Source organism: Peromyscus californicus, unplaced genomic scaffold (assembly GCF_007827085.1).
Source record: "Peromyscus californicus insignis strain IS unplaced genomic scaffold, ASM782708v3 Scaffold_20__1_contigs__length_68692818, whole genome shotgun sequence".
NCBI classification, from domain to species: Eukaryota; Metazoa; Chordata; class Mammalia; order Rodentia; family Cricetidae; genus Peromyscus; species Peromyscus californicus.
In genome coordinates, this window is record NW_026294503.1 from 3,648,495 (window position 1) to 3,664,539 (window position 16,045).

Sequence of the window (16,045 nt, forward strand, 5' to 3'; positions counted from 1 at the left end):
TCAAGGTTTTCACCAGCTACTGCTATAGCCTGGTCCCAGACTCACCTACACTCCTGGAGGAAGATTGTTGGCAAGAGTCATATGAACGTCATGGAAGGTGAGGGTGTACTGTTGGGTAATATATTGGATATACAGTTGGTTTTCATAGAGCAAGGTCTCATGTGATAGTGGAGTACTCTGCTTTAATGCCCCATACTCAACCCTGACTGAGTGGGCAGCCTGTTTCTGAGGAGGGGGAAAGGGAAACTATAGAAAGAGAAGGGATTAGTGGCTGAGGCTGATAAGGGAAGGTTCACCGGTGTGATAGAAAATAGTGGAGGAATTATTTGGTTTGGGCTTCAGAGCTCGGAGTTGTTTCCTCCTTGGTTGGCTTATCCTAAAATGGCATCACACCACATGGTTCCTTTAAGATTACCTAAGTATGGATTTTTAACTATTAACCCCAGTGTTACTGATTTCTCAGACTTGTATCCTTACCCAATATGCTTACAGATCTTTGAGGCAAGATTTATACCTTAGCAAAAGTTTCAGAGAACAAAACCAAAAGCGTATGAGATGAGTAGCAATGGTCCCCACTGGGAAGAGTCTGTCCCTTTGTTTCATTTTGCTCCCCTTTCGGTCACATAGCAGATGGCTCGCCTGATATGGGTCGGAGATTTTGGAGGAAACCTTTTGAACAAGCATGCTTGCGGTAGAGGAGGGGGATTCATACCCTAACTCCAGAGCCAGCTTTTAATTGAAGTGGGACAGCATAAAACAATGATCCAGTGCCCCTCATACCTAAAAGACACCTGAATCCCAGTAAAACTGAACCCAGTAAGCTAACAGAAGGCTTAAGGTGGGAATTTTTGAGCCCTGGACACAGACAGAGGACAACACAGGAAGGAGCTGAGAGACGCGCCAGCCAGGGAGCAGTGTGTGTGCAGGGTGTGTGCATGCTGCAGCTGGCTACTCCTGAGCTTCCTCCCCTCCCGCTAGGTCTCCCTCCTAGCTCCCACTTTGCAACAAACTTACAGATCCATCCAGGGTCACCTAAAAGACAGGACATTCACACAGTCTGTGGGGGTGGGGGCTAGACAAAAACAAACAGGGCTTGGAGCAGAGAAATGGGGGATGGGGAATCTCTTTCCATTTCCCAGATCACTCACAGTATTTTAAAGGTCTCAAACAATATTAGGATCTAAGTGTCATTAGATAGCCCTTCAGATTGATTATCTAAGGGGTATTGAACCCGAAGTTGATTGCAAAAGCATGTAAATTTAGTGCCCTTCAGGTGGGGTGTCAGGTGGAGAGGCTGGAGGTTTCTAAGAGGCATCCCAAGGGGGAATGGGAGGGTGTGGAGTGCTGAGTTCCCATGGATGAGAGAGGTGAGAGAAAGGTCACTGAAGCCTGTAGTCGCCGGCATCACCTGCACTCAAGGAGGACCAAATGAACAAGGGCCAACTAGGGCTTCCATAGGGGTGAGAAGGCAAGAGAAAACCGAGCTCTAGGGGAGGGTCTCATCCAGAGGAAAGGACTGGAAAAAGGAGGCTTTTGTGGCTCCTTTTTGTGGGGAAGACAGTGGGAGAACACAGGACACAGGATGGAATGCTATAACCCAGCTGGGCCTGAGGAAACTGCCTGATTGCAGCTCCAAGGGTGGGGGAGTGTGGTCAAGTGACGAGGGCCATCTGTATGTAGCCTTAAAGATGGTGGCTGGGGGTACCTCCACTTCCAAGAGTACTAGAGGGGTGCCGGACACACAACAGCCACTTCCTCAGACTCAGGGAAACATTTACACTGACCGAAGGGAAAACTTACCTAATTGATTCTGGTGGATGGGGTGCTGAGCGATCAGTGAGCCAGAAGGTGAGTCTGTTGTTGCAGGCAGACTGGAGATGAGGGGTAGGGTCCCAGTGCAGCTTAGACCATGAGGGGAAATGCAGGCACTAGGAGAGCCTGAGTCACGGCACCAAATGTAAGCATCGCAGCTCTGATGGAAAGGTATCCTGGCAGCTGGAAGCCAAGGAATACCACAAAGTCACACCACACAACAAACCTCACACAAGAGATTTATTGGGAGGGAAAAAAACCAGGAGGGTGGCTGCCTCTGCTCCAGAAAGACACAGCAGCAAACTGAACAGGATAGAGGGCTTATATAGAGTTCCTTTGGGAAGGAGGTGGAACTCTTCAGGGTGGAGCTTTCCAGGGTGGAGATTGGTGGGATTCCATGTCCAGAGATTGGGCTTTTTGCTCTACAGGGTTAGGCCAGGGTCCAGCATTTAGGGCAGTTAGAGTGTTCTGTGGGTGGAACCTGGCAGTTAGAGGCCCTGGGGGGAGGGGCCTGGCCACTTGAGTGGTTTGAAGGGCTTGCAATCTAGGAAGAGTGAATTGAAATTAAGGAATCGCTGGGCAGTGGTGGCACACGCCTTTAATCCCAGCACTCGGGAGGCAGAGGCAGATGGATCTTTGTGAGTTCGAGGCCAGCCTGGGCTACAGAGCGAGATCCAGGAAAAGGCGCAAAGCTACACAGAGAAACCCTGTCTCAAAAAAAACAAAAAAAAGAAATTAAGTAATTGCCTTCATCAGATTGGCCAGGGTGGGGGACATTTTCTTGATGAATGATTGATGGAGGACCCAACCCTCTGTGGGTGGTCCTGGGACATATGAGGAGGTAGCTGAACTGGAGCCATGGGGAGTGAGCCAGGAAGCAGTGTTCCTCCATGGCCTCTGCTCTCCTCCTGCCCTGACTGTCACCCCTCAGTGATGGCCTGTGAGCCGGAAGATGAAGTTAACCCTTTCATTCCCAAGTGGCTCTCAGTCACGGAGTTTGTCACAGCAACAGAAAGCAATCTGGTTTTGGTTTTTGGTCACAGCACCCCACCCCCAGTCTCTGTTAGTGTGAAGGTTTTATGACAGACACATTTTGTAAATTTGAAAATTTTTCAGATATTGAATGCCATTTATTTATTTATTTTGAGGCAGGATCTCACTGTGTAGCCTTGGCTGGCCTAGAGCTCTCTATGAAGACCAAGCTGGCCTAGAACTCATAGAGATCCCCCTGCTCCCAAGTGCTGGGATTAGAGGTGTGCGCCACCACACTTGGCCCTGCCTTTTTTTTTTTTAATTCTTTAGATTTTTATGTTTGAGGAAAGCCCTGAAGAGACTTTTTAAAGTAAACTGTTATTTTATGGACGTAGGTGTTTCACCTGCCTGTGTGTTTGTGTGTCCCACATACCCTGTGCCCACAGAGGTCAGAGGAGAGCTCCAGATCACCTGAAAGGAGTTACTGTAAGCCCAGCGGAGGTGCTGGGAATCACACCCAGGCCCTCTGCGCTTGGCCACTGAACCAGCTTTCCAGCCCCACACTTCAAGTTTTAACACATAGACTGTTATATGTCAAGCTGTTAAAACACACGAGTTCCTTGCAGGAGGCTTTGACATCTGTCTGGGCAGTAGGGATTAAGAAGGCTTTCATGGGGGAGGGGGGCCGGGAGGGGGGAGAACAAGGGAATCCGTGGCTCATACGTAAAATTAAATTAAATTATAAAATAAAATTTAAAAAAATAAGAAGGCCTTCACTCTGTCTGTGGCAGCTTCATTTCATGGCAGAGGCACATAGTTCTATTTCATCAAGAAAGTCTTCCAAATTGATTGTTTTATAAAGCATACTTCATGCACCAAAACCTGTCCAGCAGTTCTGTTCCTGTCTTGTTTAAGGTGAAGACTGAGAACACATGCCTGAGGAATAGTTGCCTCAGCTGATGTTAACACTTGTTATCAGAGAGATTCAAAACAGCCTTCCTCTTTGTGAAAAAAATCACTCTGCCCCTTATCCTCTGGGAGCACTCCACAATCCCAGCTACCCAAACTGAGCTGAACTATTGTACATATTAGGTCACACCTTGTTGCTTGGATTCTAACGGCTCCCTCGGGGGAGGGGGTGAGAAGGTGCAGCATCAACGGCACAGACACCGGGAGTCAGTTGAAGGCAAATAATGAACTCATTTATTCAATAACAGGCAAGGCCTTATATCCCCTCCTCCCAGCACCCAGTCTGTGTGGTCGTCCCTCATTGGCTGGGCATGATCAGGAACTCGGACAGCTCCTCTTGCTAGGCCCTGAGGCAGAATCCAGGTTGGCTCAAAAGGAGAACTTTGTGTGCATGCCTTAGCACTGGTCTGAGCCAATTTCCTCAACCCTGTGGGCCTGTACTACTACAACACCTATTTTCTTATACTGTGTTTCAGCCATGACTGCTAAGGATTGCCCATCATTGTGGGGCTTTGGAACAACAAAGACATTTAAAATTCCCGTTGAGCATTTGGATTTCAAGTATATTGAAAAATGTTCAGACGTGAAACACCTGGAAAAAATTCTTTGTGTGCTGAGGTAAGCATTTAAAAAATAATTTCGTGCTTCAACATGCCAGTTTTAATTATGCGCTTGCCCTTTATTGTGAAGTATTAGAGAATTTTCAAATACTGAGACTGTTATGTGGGTTCCATATCGGTTGTATACTGTGGTTCTGGAGGGTTCTGGCCGCATGTACTTCCACATGGACTTAGGCTGGTTTGGATCCGAGGGGGTTCTCTTCTTGTTTCCTCTGAATTGTCCAAGAAGAGGTAAAGCAGCTGTAAGCACAGCTCCTGGGGAAGGTGTGACAGCAAGCGCCACTCACTGCTGCCTGGTCCCAGGGAAGAGATGGCTGGGGAGGCCTGAAACAGGAAGTTACCAGAGCCCCATGGTGGTGCTGTCAAACTGTATGCGTGTATCCCAGGTGCGGTGGTTAAAAATGCAGGTTTAAGGGCCTGGTTCCCAGCCATTCTACTTCAGAAAGCCTGAGGGGGAAATGTGCTGTTGACAGTGCAACTCATTGTTCTGTGGTGTTCAGAGTCTGCGTCCAGAGCCACTGCCCCGTGGACTGCCGACCCCATGGACTGCCGACCCCTTGCCAGGACATGGTCGTGGTGCTCGGCTCTTCACTGGTTCTTGCTTTTTTCTCTGACCCTCTTCCCTTCAAAAACACAGATTTATTTATTTTATTTTGTATGTATGTCTGTATATAGTATGTGCACCACATGCGTGCCATGCCCAAGGAGGCCAGAGAGGCCAGATAACTTCATTAGCTTTCTAGGGAAGGAATTCTGTTTCTTGCATGGTTCACTTTAGGGGCGTTTTGTCTAAGCTGTTTCTCTGCCATTTTCTCCTCATACATTAAAAAAAGTGACAAGGGCTGGGGACGTTTAGAATGCTTGCCTAGTTAGTATTCATGAGGCCCTGGGTTTGATTCACATCAATGCAATTTGGTGTCAAATGTTGCAATTCCAGCACTAGGAATGTGAGCCCAGAAGGATTAGAAATCCATGGTCATCCTCAATCACACAGGGAGTTAGAAATCAGCCTGGGCTATATGAGACCCTGACTCAAACTGAGATTTTTTTTTTTTAAACAGAAACTCCTTGAAAAGGAAGCCTATATTTTCTCTCAACTTGTCTCTAATATTGAATTTCCAATGTGTTTTGAAATTGCTTTGTGCATGAAATGAACACATATGTTAGGTAGGATTCAACTTAAAATGTGTTGTTTTATGCATATGGGTGTTGTGCCTACACGTATGCCTGTGCACTGTGTGCATACGGCAGCCACAGAGGTCAGAAGAGGGTGGAGGCCGTCAGATAACCTGGAACTAGAGTGACTAAGTTGTGAGCTGCCACGTGGGAATAAGTCTCAGGTCCTGCGGAAGAGCAGCTGAGCTCTCAACAGCCAAGCTATCTCTCCAGCCCTCGTGTCAGCCTTTGATGCACCTGACGCACCCTGTTTCCTTGGAATCCTCACCCTGTGTGTGCTGTAGATCTGCTGGATTCCGACGCCAGTCCTGCACAGCCTTTGAAATCAAGTACCGGGGGTCCCAGAGAACCCAGTTTGCAAACCAGCAGTCTGGAGTCTCTAAAGAAGATGCCGATCTAACGTTATAACTGCTCTTTAAGGTCCGGTGAAGAAGGCTACTATCCTGAACTCATGGAATTTTGTGAAAAGCGCCTCATGGGCTTGGCTCCTGAAAGTCGAGCTCTGAGGAAAGACAAGCCTGCAGCAACTGCGTCCAGCTTTACAGCAGAGGAGTGGGAAAGAATTGACAGCGATATCAAGGTAGAGTGCGGACCCGTTCGGGGCAGTGTGTGAAAGCACCACTGAAAGTCTGGCCTTCGTCCTTTCAGTGGTGACTAGTTAGAAAGTGGTGGGGGCGTCTTGATTCTAGTCGAATGTTGTGAGTGTGTGTGTGTGAGTGCATTCTAAATTTCTGTATCATGTCCAACCACAACGCAATCACCATCCATACCTTTATATAAAGATACCTGGGCTGGGAGTGGTGCCTCCACCTGTAATCCTGGCACTTGGGAGGCGGAGGCTAGAGGATCAGGAAGAGCTCAAGCTTGGTCACATAGTGAGCTGGAAGTCCATCCTGACTACACAAGACTGTCAAAAGAACAAAAGCAGAAAACCTGATGGCTGGCTGTGGGTTGGTTTTTTTTTTTTTTTACTTTCTTGATTTCTCTTGGATGAGTGATATTCAAGTTATTTGAGCAAACATATTTTTGTTTTAGGCTTTTTTGAGAGATGTTCAATGTCTGGTTGAGGATGGCTCTGAGCTTCTAACCTCCAGCTTCTACTTTGTGAGAGCAGGGATCACAGGCTCATGTCTCCACACCAGGTTCTGCTTTGTCTTGATGGGAGTGTTTCTATAGTAAACCTTGAAATCTGGTAGTGACCATCCTTAATTCTGTTTTCTTAGTTAGGGTTACTGTTGCTGTGATGAAGCACCATGGTCAAAAGCAACTCTGGGAGGAAAGGGTTATTGAGTGTCACAGTTCGTCATTGAAGGAAGTCAGGACAGGAACCTGAGGCAGGAGCTGAGCAGGGGCCATGGAGAGTGCTGCTTACTGGCTTGCTCCCCATGGCTTATTCAGCCTGCTTTCTTATAGCACCTAGAACAGTTTCTGGGGTACCCTCCCCCATCAATCACTAATTAAGAAAATACTCTACAGTCTTGCCTATGCCCGATATGGAGGCGTTTTCTAAATTGAGGCCCCTCCTCTCAGATGGCTCTAGCTTGTGTCAAGTTGACGTAAAACTAGCCAGCACACCTGTTCTTTTTGTTAGCTGTTTTGCTTCATTTAGGTCCTTTGCTTGTCAGTTTCTATGCAATAAATGTGCTTCTGTTTGGATGGAACTCTTGGATCTTTTTATTGTTGGTATTATATTGTTGCCCAGGATGGCCTAAAATCGAGGTCTCTTACCTGTGTGTCTCAAGTGCTGAGATTGTATGCTGCCACACTTGCTTTGTGAGTCAGTTTTAGAAGAACTAACATGAACTAACATCTTGTTTTGCTCTGTTTTTTCTTGAGACAGGGTCTATGTCTCCCTGCCTGGCTTGTAACACACTATGTTGATGAGATTGGCCTTGAACTCACAGATCCACCCAAGACTAAAGGCGTGCTCCACCACACCTGTCTTATGAACAGAATCTTAACAATATCGAGGCTTCCATTCAAGAACACTGTAGAGTTTTCCATCCCTTTAGCTCTGCACACGAGTCTGCTTCCTTACAGATGAACTGGGCCTCTCACCATTCAGTCTAACAGTAGCTTTAGATTTTATGTAGGTACCTTTGCCAGACTAGGGACTCCCCTAAGCCTTGGCTCATTTTGTTGTTGTTGTTTGTTTTGTTTTGAGATAGGGTCTTTCTATGTGGCCTTGGCTGTCTTGGGACTTTCTGTGTAGACCAGGCTGGCCTTGAACTCAAATATTCCCCTCCTCTGCCTTTTGAGTACTGGGATTAGAGGTGTATGCCATCACACTCTGCCTGATCCTTATTCAATAAGAATTTTTTTCGTAAGTGTGCTTTAAATTTTGTAAAAATAAATCTTTTCAGCATTTATTGAGTTGATAATATGCATTTATTTGTAGTTTCTTAATATGATTTAATAAGATATGTAGACATCCTATACACACAAGTATGTGTGTGTTTGCATGCGTGCGTGTGTGTGTGTGTGTGTGTGTGTGTGTGTGTGTGTGTGTGTGTGTGTGCTGATGCTAGGAATTGAATCTAGAGGCCTTCCATTTTCTTCGTCTAAGATTTACCAGGCTGGAGAGATGGCTCAGTGGTTAAGATCACTGGCTGTTCTTCCGAAGACCTGGATTCAATTCTCAGCAACAACATGGCAGCTCATAACTGTCTATAACTCCAAGATTTGATACCTTTAACACAGACATACATGCAGGCAAAACACCAATGCACATAAAATAAAAATAAATTATTAAAAAAAAGATTTATCACTGAGGTGCATCCACAGCCCAGATATTCTTTAATTTTATACAGTAATGTCTTAATAGTTTTTCAGTATATACTTTTTGCATTTTTTATTAAATTTATTCCTATTTTATATTTCCTTGTTATTATTTATTGTCACCTCACTATGAAATTTGTCATGAGATACAAAAACATTAAATTCATCATTTTAACTTTGTTTTAGATACTGGAGATAAAATCCAAACTTTATACGCTCTAAGAAAAGCGAGCCAGATTGCAGCCATTTTAAACATTTTATCGTTGTCATCGACAGTTCAGTAGTGTTGAGCATATTCTGAGTATATTCACATTCTTGTGCACCCACTCTGCAGAATGTTTTCACTGTGCAAAGAAGAAACTCTTTGCTTATCAAACAGTAGGTCTTTATTCCCCCTGCTCCCAGCCACTGCCAACTGCTTTCTATTCCTGTTTGACTACTCCAGATAGTTCACGTTAGTGGAATTTCAGTTACTTGTTTACTTGTGTATTTATTTTGTGTGTAACGCGTGTGTATGTAAGGGTACATGCACCTCTGTGTGTGTCCTCAGAGACCAGAGGAGGGCGGCATTGAGAGTCTTGCACTGTCATGCTCTGCCTTGTTCCTTTGAGGCGGGATCTCTCCCTAAACCTGGAGCTTGCATGTTTTATGTTTTTGCTTTTGCTAGCCCCATAACCTTTCTGTTTCCACTCTGAACATTGCTAGGGCTACAGGTGTCCATGAGACCACTCCTGGCTTGTTATGTGAGTCTTGGGATCTGAACCCATTCCCTCATGGTTGTGTACCAAGTGCTCTTAGCCATAGAGCCATCTTTCCAGTCCTGGAATTTAAAATTAAATTGCATTTGAGTTTATAATTATCAAATTGATCTTTAGAGATTAACTGTATATCTGTGTTCTTGTTAAACTCATAGATTAGTTCAGAGGCTTTTTTTGTAGGTGCATTGAATTTCATTTTATGTTTTGATACACTGGGGCTTCTACTTGCTACTTTCCGAGTGGAATCCAGTGTGGCTGCTGTTTGTTTGTCTATTTATACTTGCCATATCTTAAAATTACATTTATTTGTGTGTGTGTGTGTGTGTGTGTGTGTGTGTGTGTGTGTGTGTGTGTGTGTAAGACAGAGATATCACAGATTGTTTTTAAATGTACTACTCTGGCAGGGAAGATGGCTCAGTAGCTAAAAGCACTTGGCACCCAAGTCTGATGACTTGAGTCACCCCCCAAGCCCTGTAAAAAGCTGAATGCAGTGGTGCGCATCTGTAATCCCCGCAACTGGGAGGTGGACTCAGCCGGAAGGTCTAGGGCCAGCCAGGCTGGAGCGGGCCGTGCCCCAGGAGAGAGAGTCTCCCCAACTGTAGCATGTGCACACCTTCCCTCCCTCTCCTTCTCCCCTGGAACTCACAGAGATCCACCTGCCTCTGCCTCCTGCGTGCTGGGATTAAAGGTGTGCGCCACCACCACTTGGCCCCCTCTGCAACTTTTTTATTTTACCATTTTGTAAGTAGCACTTTTTGCGCATCGTCCTCGTTTTAGAGGGCACACAGCTTATCATGCGTTGTGGACACTGCTTTCCTTTATTATCCTCCGCTTCCTGAGCATCTCCTCATGACCCTTCCTTTCTTCTTCGTCTTCATTGCGTGTTTTAGTTCTTGTCTGTCTGTCTGTCATCCTTTCTGGGGCGTGTGTCTCTGTAGCCACATGTGTCACATCCACGTGGGAGCATGACATTACCTCAGCTGTCTTCCTCAAGCATGTCTCCACTTTATTTGGGGACAGAATCGCTCTGAACCCGGGCCTGCCTTACTGGTTATGCTGGACTGGCCAGGCCTGGGACGCTCCAGTTCTGTGAGGGAAGTGCAGGTGCAGGCCACCTCGCCAGGTCCTCGTGCTGTGTGGCCAGCCCTGTACCCGTCAGGCCGTCACCCCGCCTTCACCCCTTTCTCTGTCACTTTTTTTTTTTTTTTTTTGGTTTTTTTCGAGACAGGGTTTCTTTGCGTAGTTTTGATGCCTGTCCTGGATCTTGCTCTCTGTCACTTTTACAATGTTCTCCTACTCCCTCCCTTCTTTATAGTCCTCAGTTTACATTTAAATCTCCCCGCTGTGGCTTTTCTGTTTCTCGTCATAGCCTCCTTTTCAACCACTCTTTCTCCTGCCCGGATCGCACAGGTAACATAGCATGTTATTCAATTCCAACGTTTTCAAATCTTTGCCAAATATTAAAGCTATCTATATATTTTCTGAATTATCAATAAGAAGAATCTCACTGATTATAGGGAAATCTCTTAAGTTTTCCTGGGCATCTGTGAACTGGTAACTCAGTTCAGTACCCACTACTTAGGATCTAACGTGTGAGCCATGTATGGTGGTGCATGCCTATACTCCCAGCATTTGGGAGGGGGTGCAGGAGAGTGAAGAGCTACCTTCAGCTACATTGTTTAAGGCCAGCCTGGGCTACATGAGACCCCCAAAAGATAAAAGTAAGATAGGCAATAGCAACATAGAAATTCTTTAAAATTTTTATTTCATCCACCCATCATCTCTCTATCTCTCTATCTATCTCTGTGTGTGTGTGTGTGTTTGTGCACACGTGTGTGCATGTGCACATAGACCACATATGTGGAGGTCAGAGGACAACTTTTGGGGAGCAGTTCTTCACCACCCTTCTCATCCTGAGGACTGAATTCATGTCATTCATCTTGGTAACAAGCTCCTTTTCCCGCTGGGCTATCCCACCGTCTCAATACTCTTTGTGTTATTATTACGTTTAGAGAAAGTGAGGAGTGAGAGAGAATGTGTATGTACGGGGTGTGGGTCAGAGGACAACCTGCAGGAATCAGTTTTCTCCTTCCACCGTGTCTTAGGGTTTCTGTTGCTGTGAAGAGACACCAGGACCTCGGCAACTCTTATAAGGAAAACATTTAATTGGGGTGGCTTACAGTTTCAGAGGTTCAGTCCATTATCATCATGGCAGGGAGCATGGTGGCGGGTAGGCAGACGTGGTGCTGGAGGAATAGCTGAGAGTCCTACATCTTGCAGGCAACAGGAAGTCGACTGAGACACTGGGCAGTATCCCGAGCATAGGAAACCTCAAAGTCTGCCCTCACAGTGACACACTTCCTCCAACAAGGCTGTACCCACTCCAACAAAGCTACACCTCCTAATAGTGCCACTCCCTATGAGACTATGGGGGCCAGTTACATTCAAACTGCCTCATACCATATGTCCTGAAGTTGAACTCAAGTTGTTCAGACTCAGCTGCAAGCACCATTAATAGCTGAGCCATCTAGTGCCCGCCCCCAAATATTCTTAATGAGACTTAACTACACACTAAAAAGAGTTAGTAACATACATTTTGTATTATGGGTATTTATAGCAATTAAAAAGGAAGGACCTTCCAGAGAGAATGACGTGGGAAGCAGACTGAGAAAACTCTTTACAGTCCTTCCTAATGCGTGGTCAAACTTCAAACTCTACAGTTACCTTCTGCTCCATCCTTCTCAGAGTTGGGTGTCGGAAATCAAAAGAGAGGAAAACACAAGGTACTTCCATGACCCCGAAACACAACCAGGAGTGGAAGATCATTTGCCTCCAGTTCGTGGCTCCGACAGCTGCCCTCACAGTGGCAAGGTAGGCCCTTCTGGTTTGTGGGATGGGGGGTGTTGATGGGGACAAGGGTGGTGGCTGTGGCTTACAGGGACCTATATCCCTGTCTGGTCAGAGTAAACCACTGTGATGTAAGTGTGTAGGGTTTCCCTCTTCTGGTAACTCCTGGTTACTCCTCTTCTCCTCCTCTCTTTTCCTCTCATTCCTTCCCTCCCCCTTTCTCTTCTCTCTCTCTCTCTTTTTTATTTTTGGTGTGGTACTAGAGTTTACTTGGGACCTCACACTCGGCGAGGACTGTACCCCTGAGCTGTGGCTCTGCACCTCTTTGACTTTTTATTTTGAGACAGTGTCTCCCTCGGTGTTCTGGGCTGGCTTTGAATTTGTGACCCTCCTTCCTTATCTTCCCAAATAGCTGAGATTACAGGCTTGTGCCATCAGGCCCGGCTGCCCTCTTGTGTAACTAGATCTGATCGTTTGGTGATGGAAACAAATCTACCTTTTCTCAAGGCTTGCGTTTTGGGGTCAACAGCTTTCATCTTTTCCCTTTGCTACTCTGGCCAGTTTTTAAGAGCATGAGAGATGTGGCTCAGTGTTTGGGACTTTCAGAGAACACTTGTGCCCGTCTGGTAGAGGTCAGTGACTGTCACCGTGTAAGTCAGCTGACTGCCCATGTGCAGTAGCACACACAGTTTAAGCACGTGGAGATGGCCCTTCGCGCCTTAGTGCGTGTCTTCTCGGTTTCCGTTCTTTTGTAGGTGGTCCCTATTTGGTCTTGCAAATCACCCCTTTTTGACTCAAGGGTCACAAAGAAAGGATCTGTTGGAAGTCCAAGTCCCTCTTGTCCACTTAAAGTCAAATCTAGACTTTTAACACCCGATCACCTTGCTATTTCTGACAGGATGACTACCCAAGGCTTTCTTTCCATTTTGTGTTCCTGTTATTCTTGTGTTTTGTTATTGTTAACTTACATTTATTTATTATTTTGTTTTATTTATTTTTTTTTTGATGATTGTCTTCCTATGTAGCCCTGACCGGCCTGGACCTTACTATATAGACCAGGCTGTTCTTAAATTCACAGGCAATCTGCCTGCCTCTGCCTCCCAAGTGCTGGGATTAAAGGTGTGCACCACCATGCCTGGCTATTTATCTTTTATCTTGTATACACACACACACACACACACACACACACACACACACACACACACACACACGTTTGGGGACATGCTTATGCCACAGTATGCGTGTGCAGGTCAGATCTGGCAGGGTGGGTTCTTTCCTTCTACCTTATAGATTCGGGAGACTGAGCTTAGATCTTTAGGCTTGGCAGCAAGCACATTTTCCCACTGAGCCATCTAACTGGCCCCTCAATTTTTCTAGACTCTTCAGTTGTATTTCCAGATCACGTTCCATCACTCTGTTCTCTGATAATTTACCTTCCTAGACCTCTTTGCTCCTCGTTAGGGGTTACACAGGTAGTGGGGGATGCTGCGGTCTGTAACCAATGAATGCTGAGTTACTAATGGAGCACTGTGGGCTAAGTCTGTGCCCTAAACCATAACAACATAGAATACTTGACCTGGCCTTGATTTTTGTTTGTTTATTTATTTATTTTTAGGTGTTTTTGTTTTTTGTTTTTTTGAGACCAGGGTTTCTTTGTGTGGCCCTGGCTGTCCTAGAACTCGCTCTGTAGACCAGGCTAGCCTGGAACACACAGAGATCCACCTGCTTCTGCCTCCTGAATGCTGGGATTAAAGGTGTGCACCATCACCACTCAGCTTTATTTTTTTTAAAGATTTATTATTTATTTTATTTTATGTGTATGTGTCTTTTGCTTGCATACTGTATATTATTTATTTTATTTTATGTGTATGTGTCTTTTGCTTGCATACTGTATATTATTTATTTTATTTTATGTGTATGTGATTTTTGCTTGCATACTGTATATTATTTATTTTTATTTTATGTGTATGTGTCTTTTGCTTGCGTACTGTATATTATTTATTTTATTTTATGTGTATGTGACTTTTGCTTGCATATTGTATATTATTTATTTTTATTTTATGTGTATGTGTCTTTTGCTTGCATACTGTATGCATGCAGTGCCTATAGAGGGCAGAAGAGGGTGTCAGATCTCCTAGAACTGGAGTTACAAACAGTTGTGAGCTGCCATGTGGGTGCTGGGACTCAAACCTGGGTCTTCTGGAAGAGCAGCCAATGTGCCAGAGAGACATCTCTGTAGCCCTTGACCCGTCCTCTAAAGAGCTTTTTATAGATGGACTTTTCTTTCCTGCCTGCCAGTTCCCAAATAACCGAGATGGAGACTTAATATTAACTACAAATGCTCAGCCAATAGCTCAGTCTTATTACTAACTAGTTCTTACAACTTAACTTAACCCACTTATATTAATCTACATTCTGCCACATGGCATTACCTGTCTTTCATCTTGCACCTCCTGTTTCCTCTTCGTGTCTTGCTGGCAACACCTCTGACTCTGCCCTTCTTTACCCAGTGTCCTTAGTCTGGCCCTTCTGCCTAACGTTATCCTGTCCAGCTATTATTGGCCAGTCAGCTTCTTTATTAAACCAATCATAGTGTAATTTACACAGTGTGCAGAATGATTATTCTATAGCAGCTTATAATCCACTGGTGTAGACAGATGAGCAGCACAGTGATTCTCAGCTTGGATTCCAGGGAATCCCAAGGTCAATGCTGTATTCCTTTGTTTTCCTTTGATATAGAGTTATGCTATATTGCCCAGGCTGGCCTGGAATTCTTTCATCCAAGTGATCCCTCTGCCTCAACCTCTTGAGTAGCTGGGATTTTAGGTGTGTACCACCACATCCAGCAGTGCTGTCTGAAAGAATAGTATTAGTGCCTCAGCTTTCCCACTGTCTTGACGTTGGCATTGAGAATAAAACTGCTGTGGCTTAGCTTGAATCAAGGCAGGGTACCAGTACACCTGGTGAATAAAACGACCAGTTGAATATGGTGACACCTTTGGGACAACAGTAAATTGTTTTGTTAAATATGAAACCCTAAGGACATGTACTTTTAGTTTTGTTTTGTTTTTTTGTTTTGGGTTTTGTTGTTGTTGTTTTATTTTTTGGGTTTTTTGAGACAGAGTTTCTCTGTGTAGCCCTGGCTGTCCTGGAACTCACTTTGTAGACCAGGCTGGCCTTGAACTCAGAGATCCCCCTGCCTCTGCCTCCTGAGTCTTGGGATCAAAGGCGTGCACCAGCACTGCCTGTGATTTTACTGTTGTGTGTGAAAAGCTGAGAAGTATGCAGAAAGCCTTGCACTGAGCAGGAAATACAGTTTTATTATGCATCTCAACAAAAGTACTGTGGGCCAGCAAGATAGCTCGGCTGGTAAAGTACCTGCCTCCGAGTCTGATGACCTGAGTTCAATTCCAGGGACCCACATGGTGGAAAGAGAGATTTTTTTTTAATTAAATTTAATTTAATTTATGTTTGCCTGCACGTGCACCATATGCATGCCTGGTGCCTGCAGAAGTCCAAAGAAAGCATCAAATCCCCGGAACCCGAGTTAGCCTCTGGGTGGGTGCTGGGAACCGAACTCAGGGGTTTGGGAAGAATCACAAGTGCTCTTAACCTCAGAGGCATCTCTCCAACCAAGAAAGAGCCAGCTCTTGAGAGTTGTACACACACACACACACACACACACACACACACACACACACACACGCACAATGTATTTTTATTCTTGAAACGGAATATATATTTCACATGGGGATGTTGAAGAACCACATAAGAATTTGAGTACCCGCAGTTTCTTTCTCTGAAAAATTTTTTAGATTTATTTATTTTATATGTGTTTTACCTACATGTGAATATGTGCACAATACACGTGCATGTTGCCCAAGGAGGTCAGAAGAGGATGTAAGAGCCTCTGGAACTGGAGTTACTAGTGCTGCGAGCCACCAAGCAGGAGCTGGGAACTGAACTTGGGTCCTCAGCAAGAGTTGCCAGTGTTCTTATCTGTTGAGCCATCGTTCCAGCCCTAGTACTCCAGTGTCTGTCTCTACAGCCTTTTTTTTTTTAATTAAGAGATTTTCTATTCATTTTTTTCCTTTGAGTATTCATTTTTAATGC

General features: G+C 45.1%; 1 protein-coding gene across 2 annotated transcripts in view; it reads left to right on the plus strand.

The window, feature by feature from the left end:
* Spag1 (sperm associated antigen 1) overlaps positions 1–16,045 on the plus strand; it is a 63,396-nt gene that overhangs the window by 6,239 nt on the left and 41,112 nt on the right. For both annotated transcript variants that reach the window (XM_052747620.1, XM_052747621.1), the window contains exons 2-4: positions 4,230–4,371; positions 5,970–6,129; positions 11,831–11,956. In XM_052747620.1, the coding sequence (XP_052603580.1) occupies positions 4,232–4,371; positions 5,970–6,129; positions 11,831–11,956 (426 nt within the window). In that variant the 5' untranslated portion in view covers positions 4,230–4,231. The remainder of the gene's footprint in view (positions 1–4,229; positions 4,372–5,969; positions 6,130–11,830; positions 11,957–16,045) is intronic.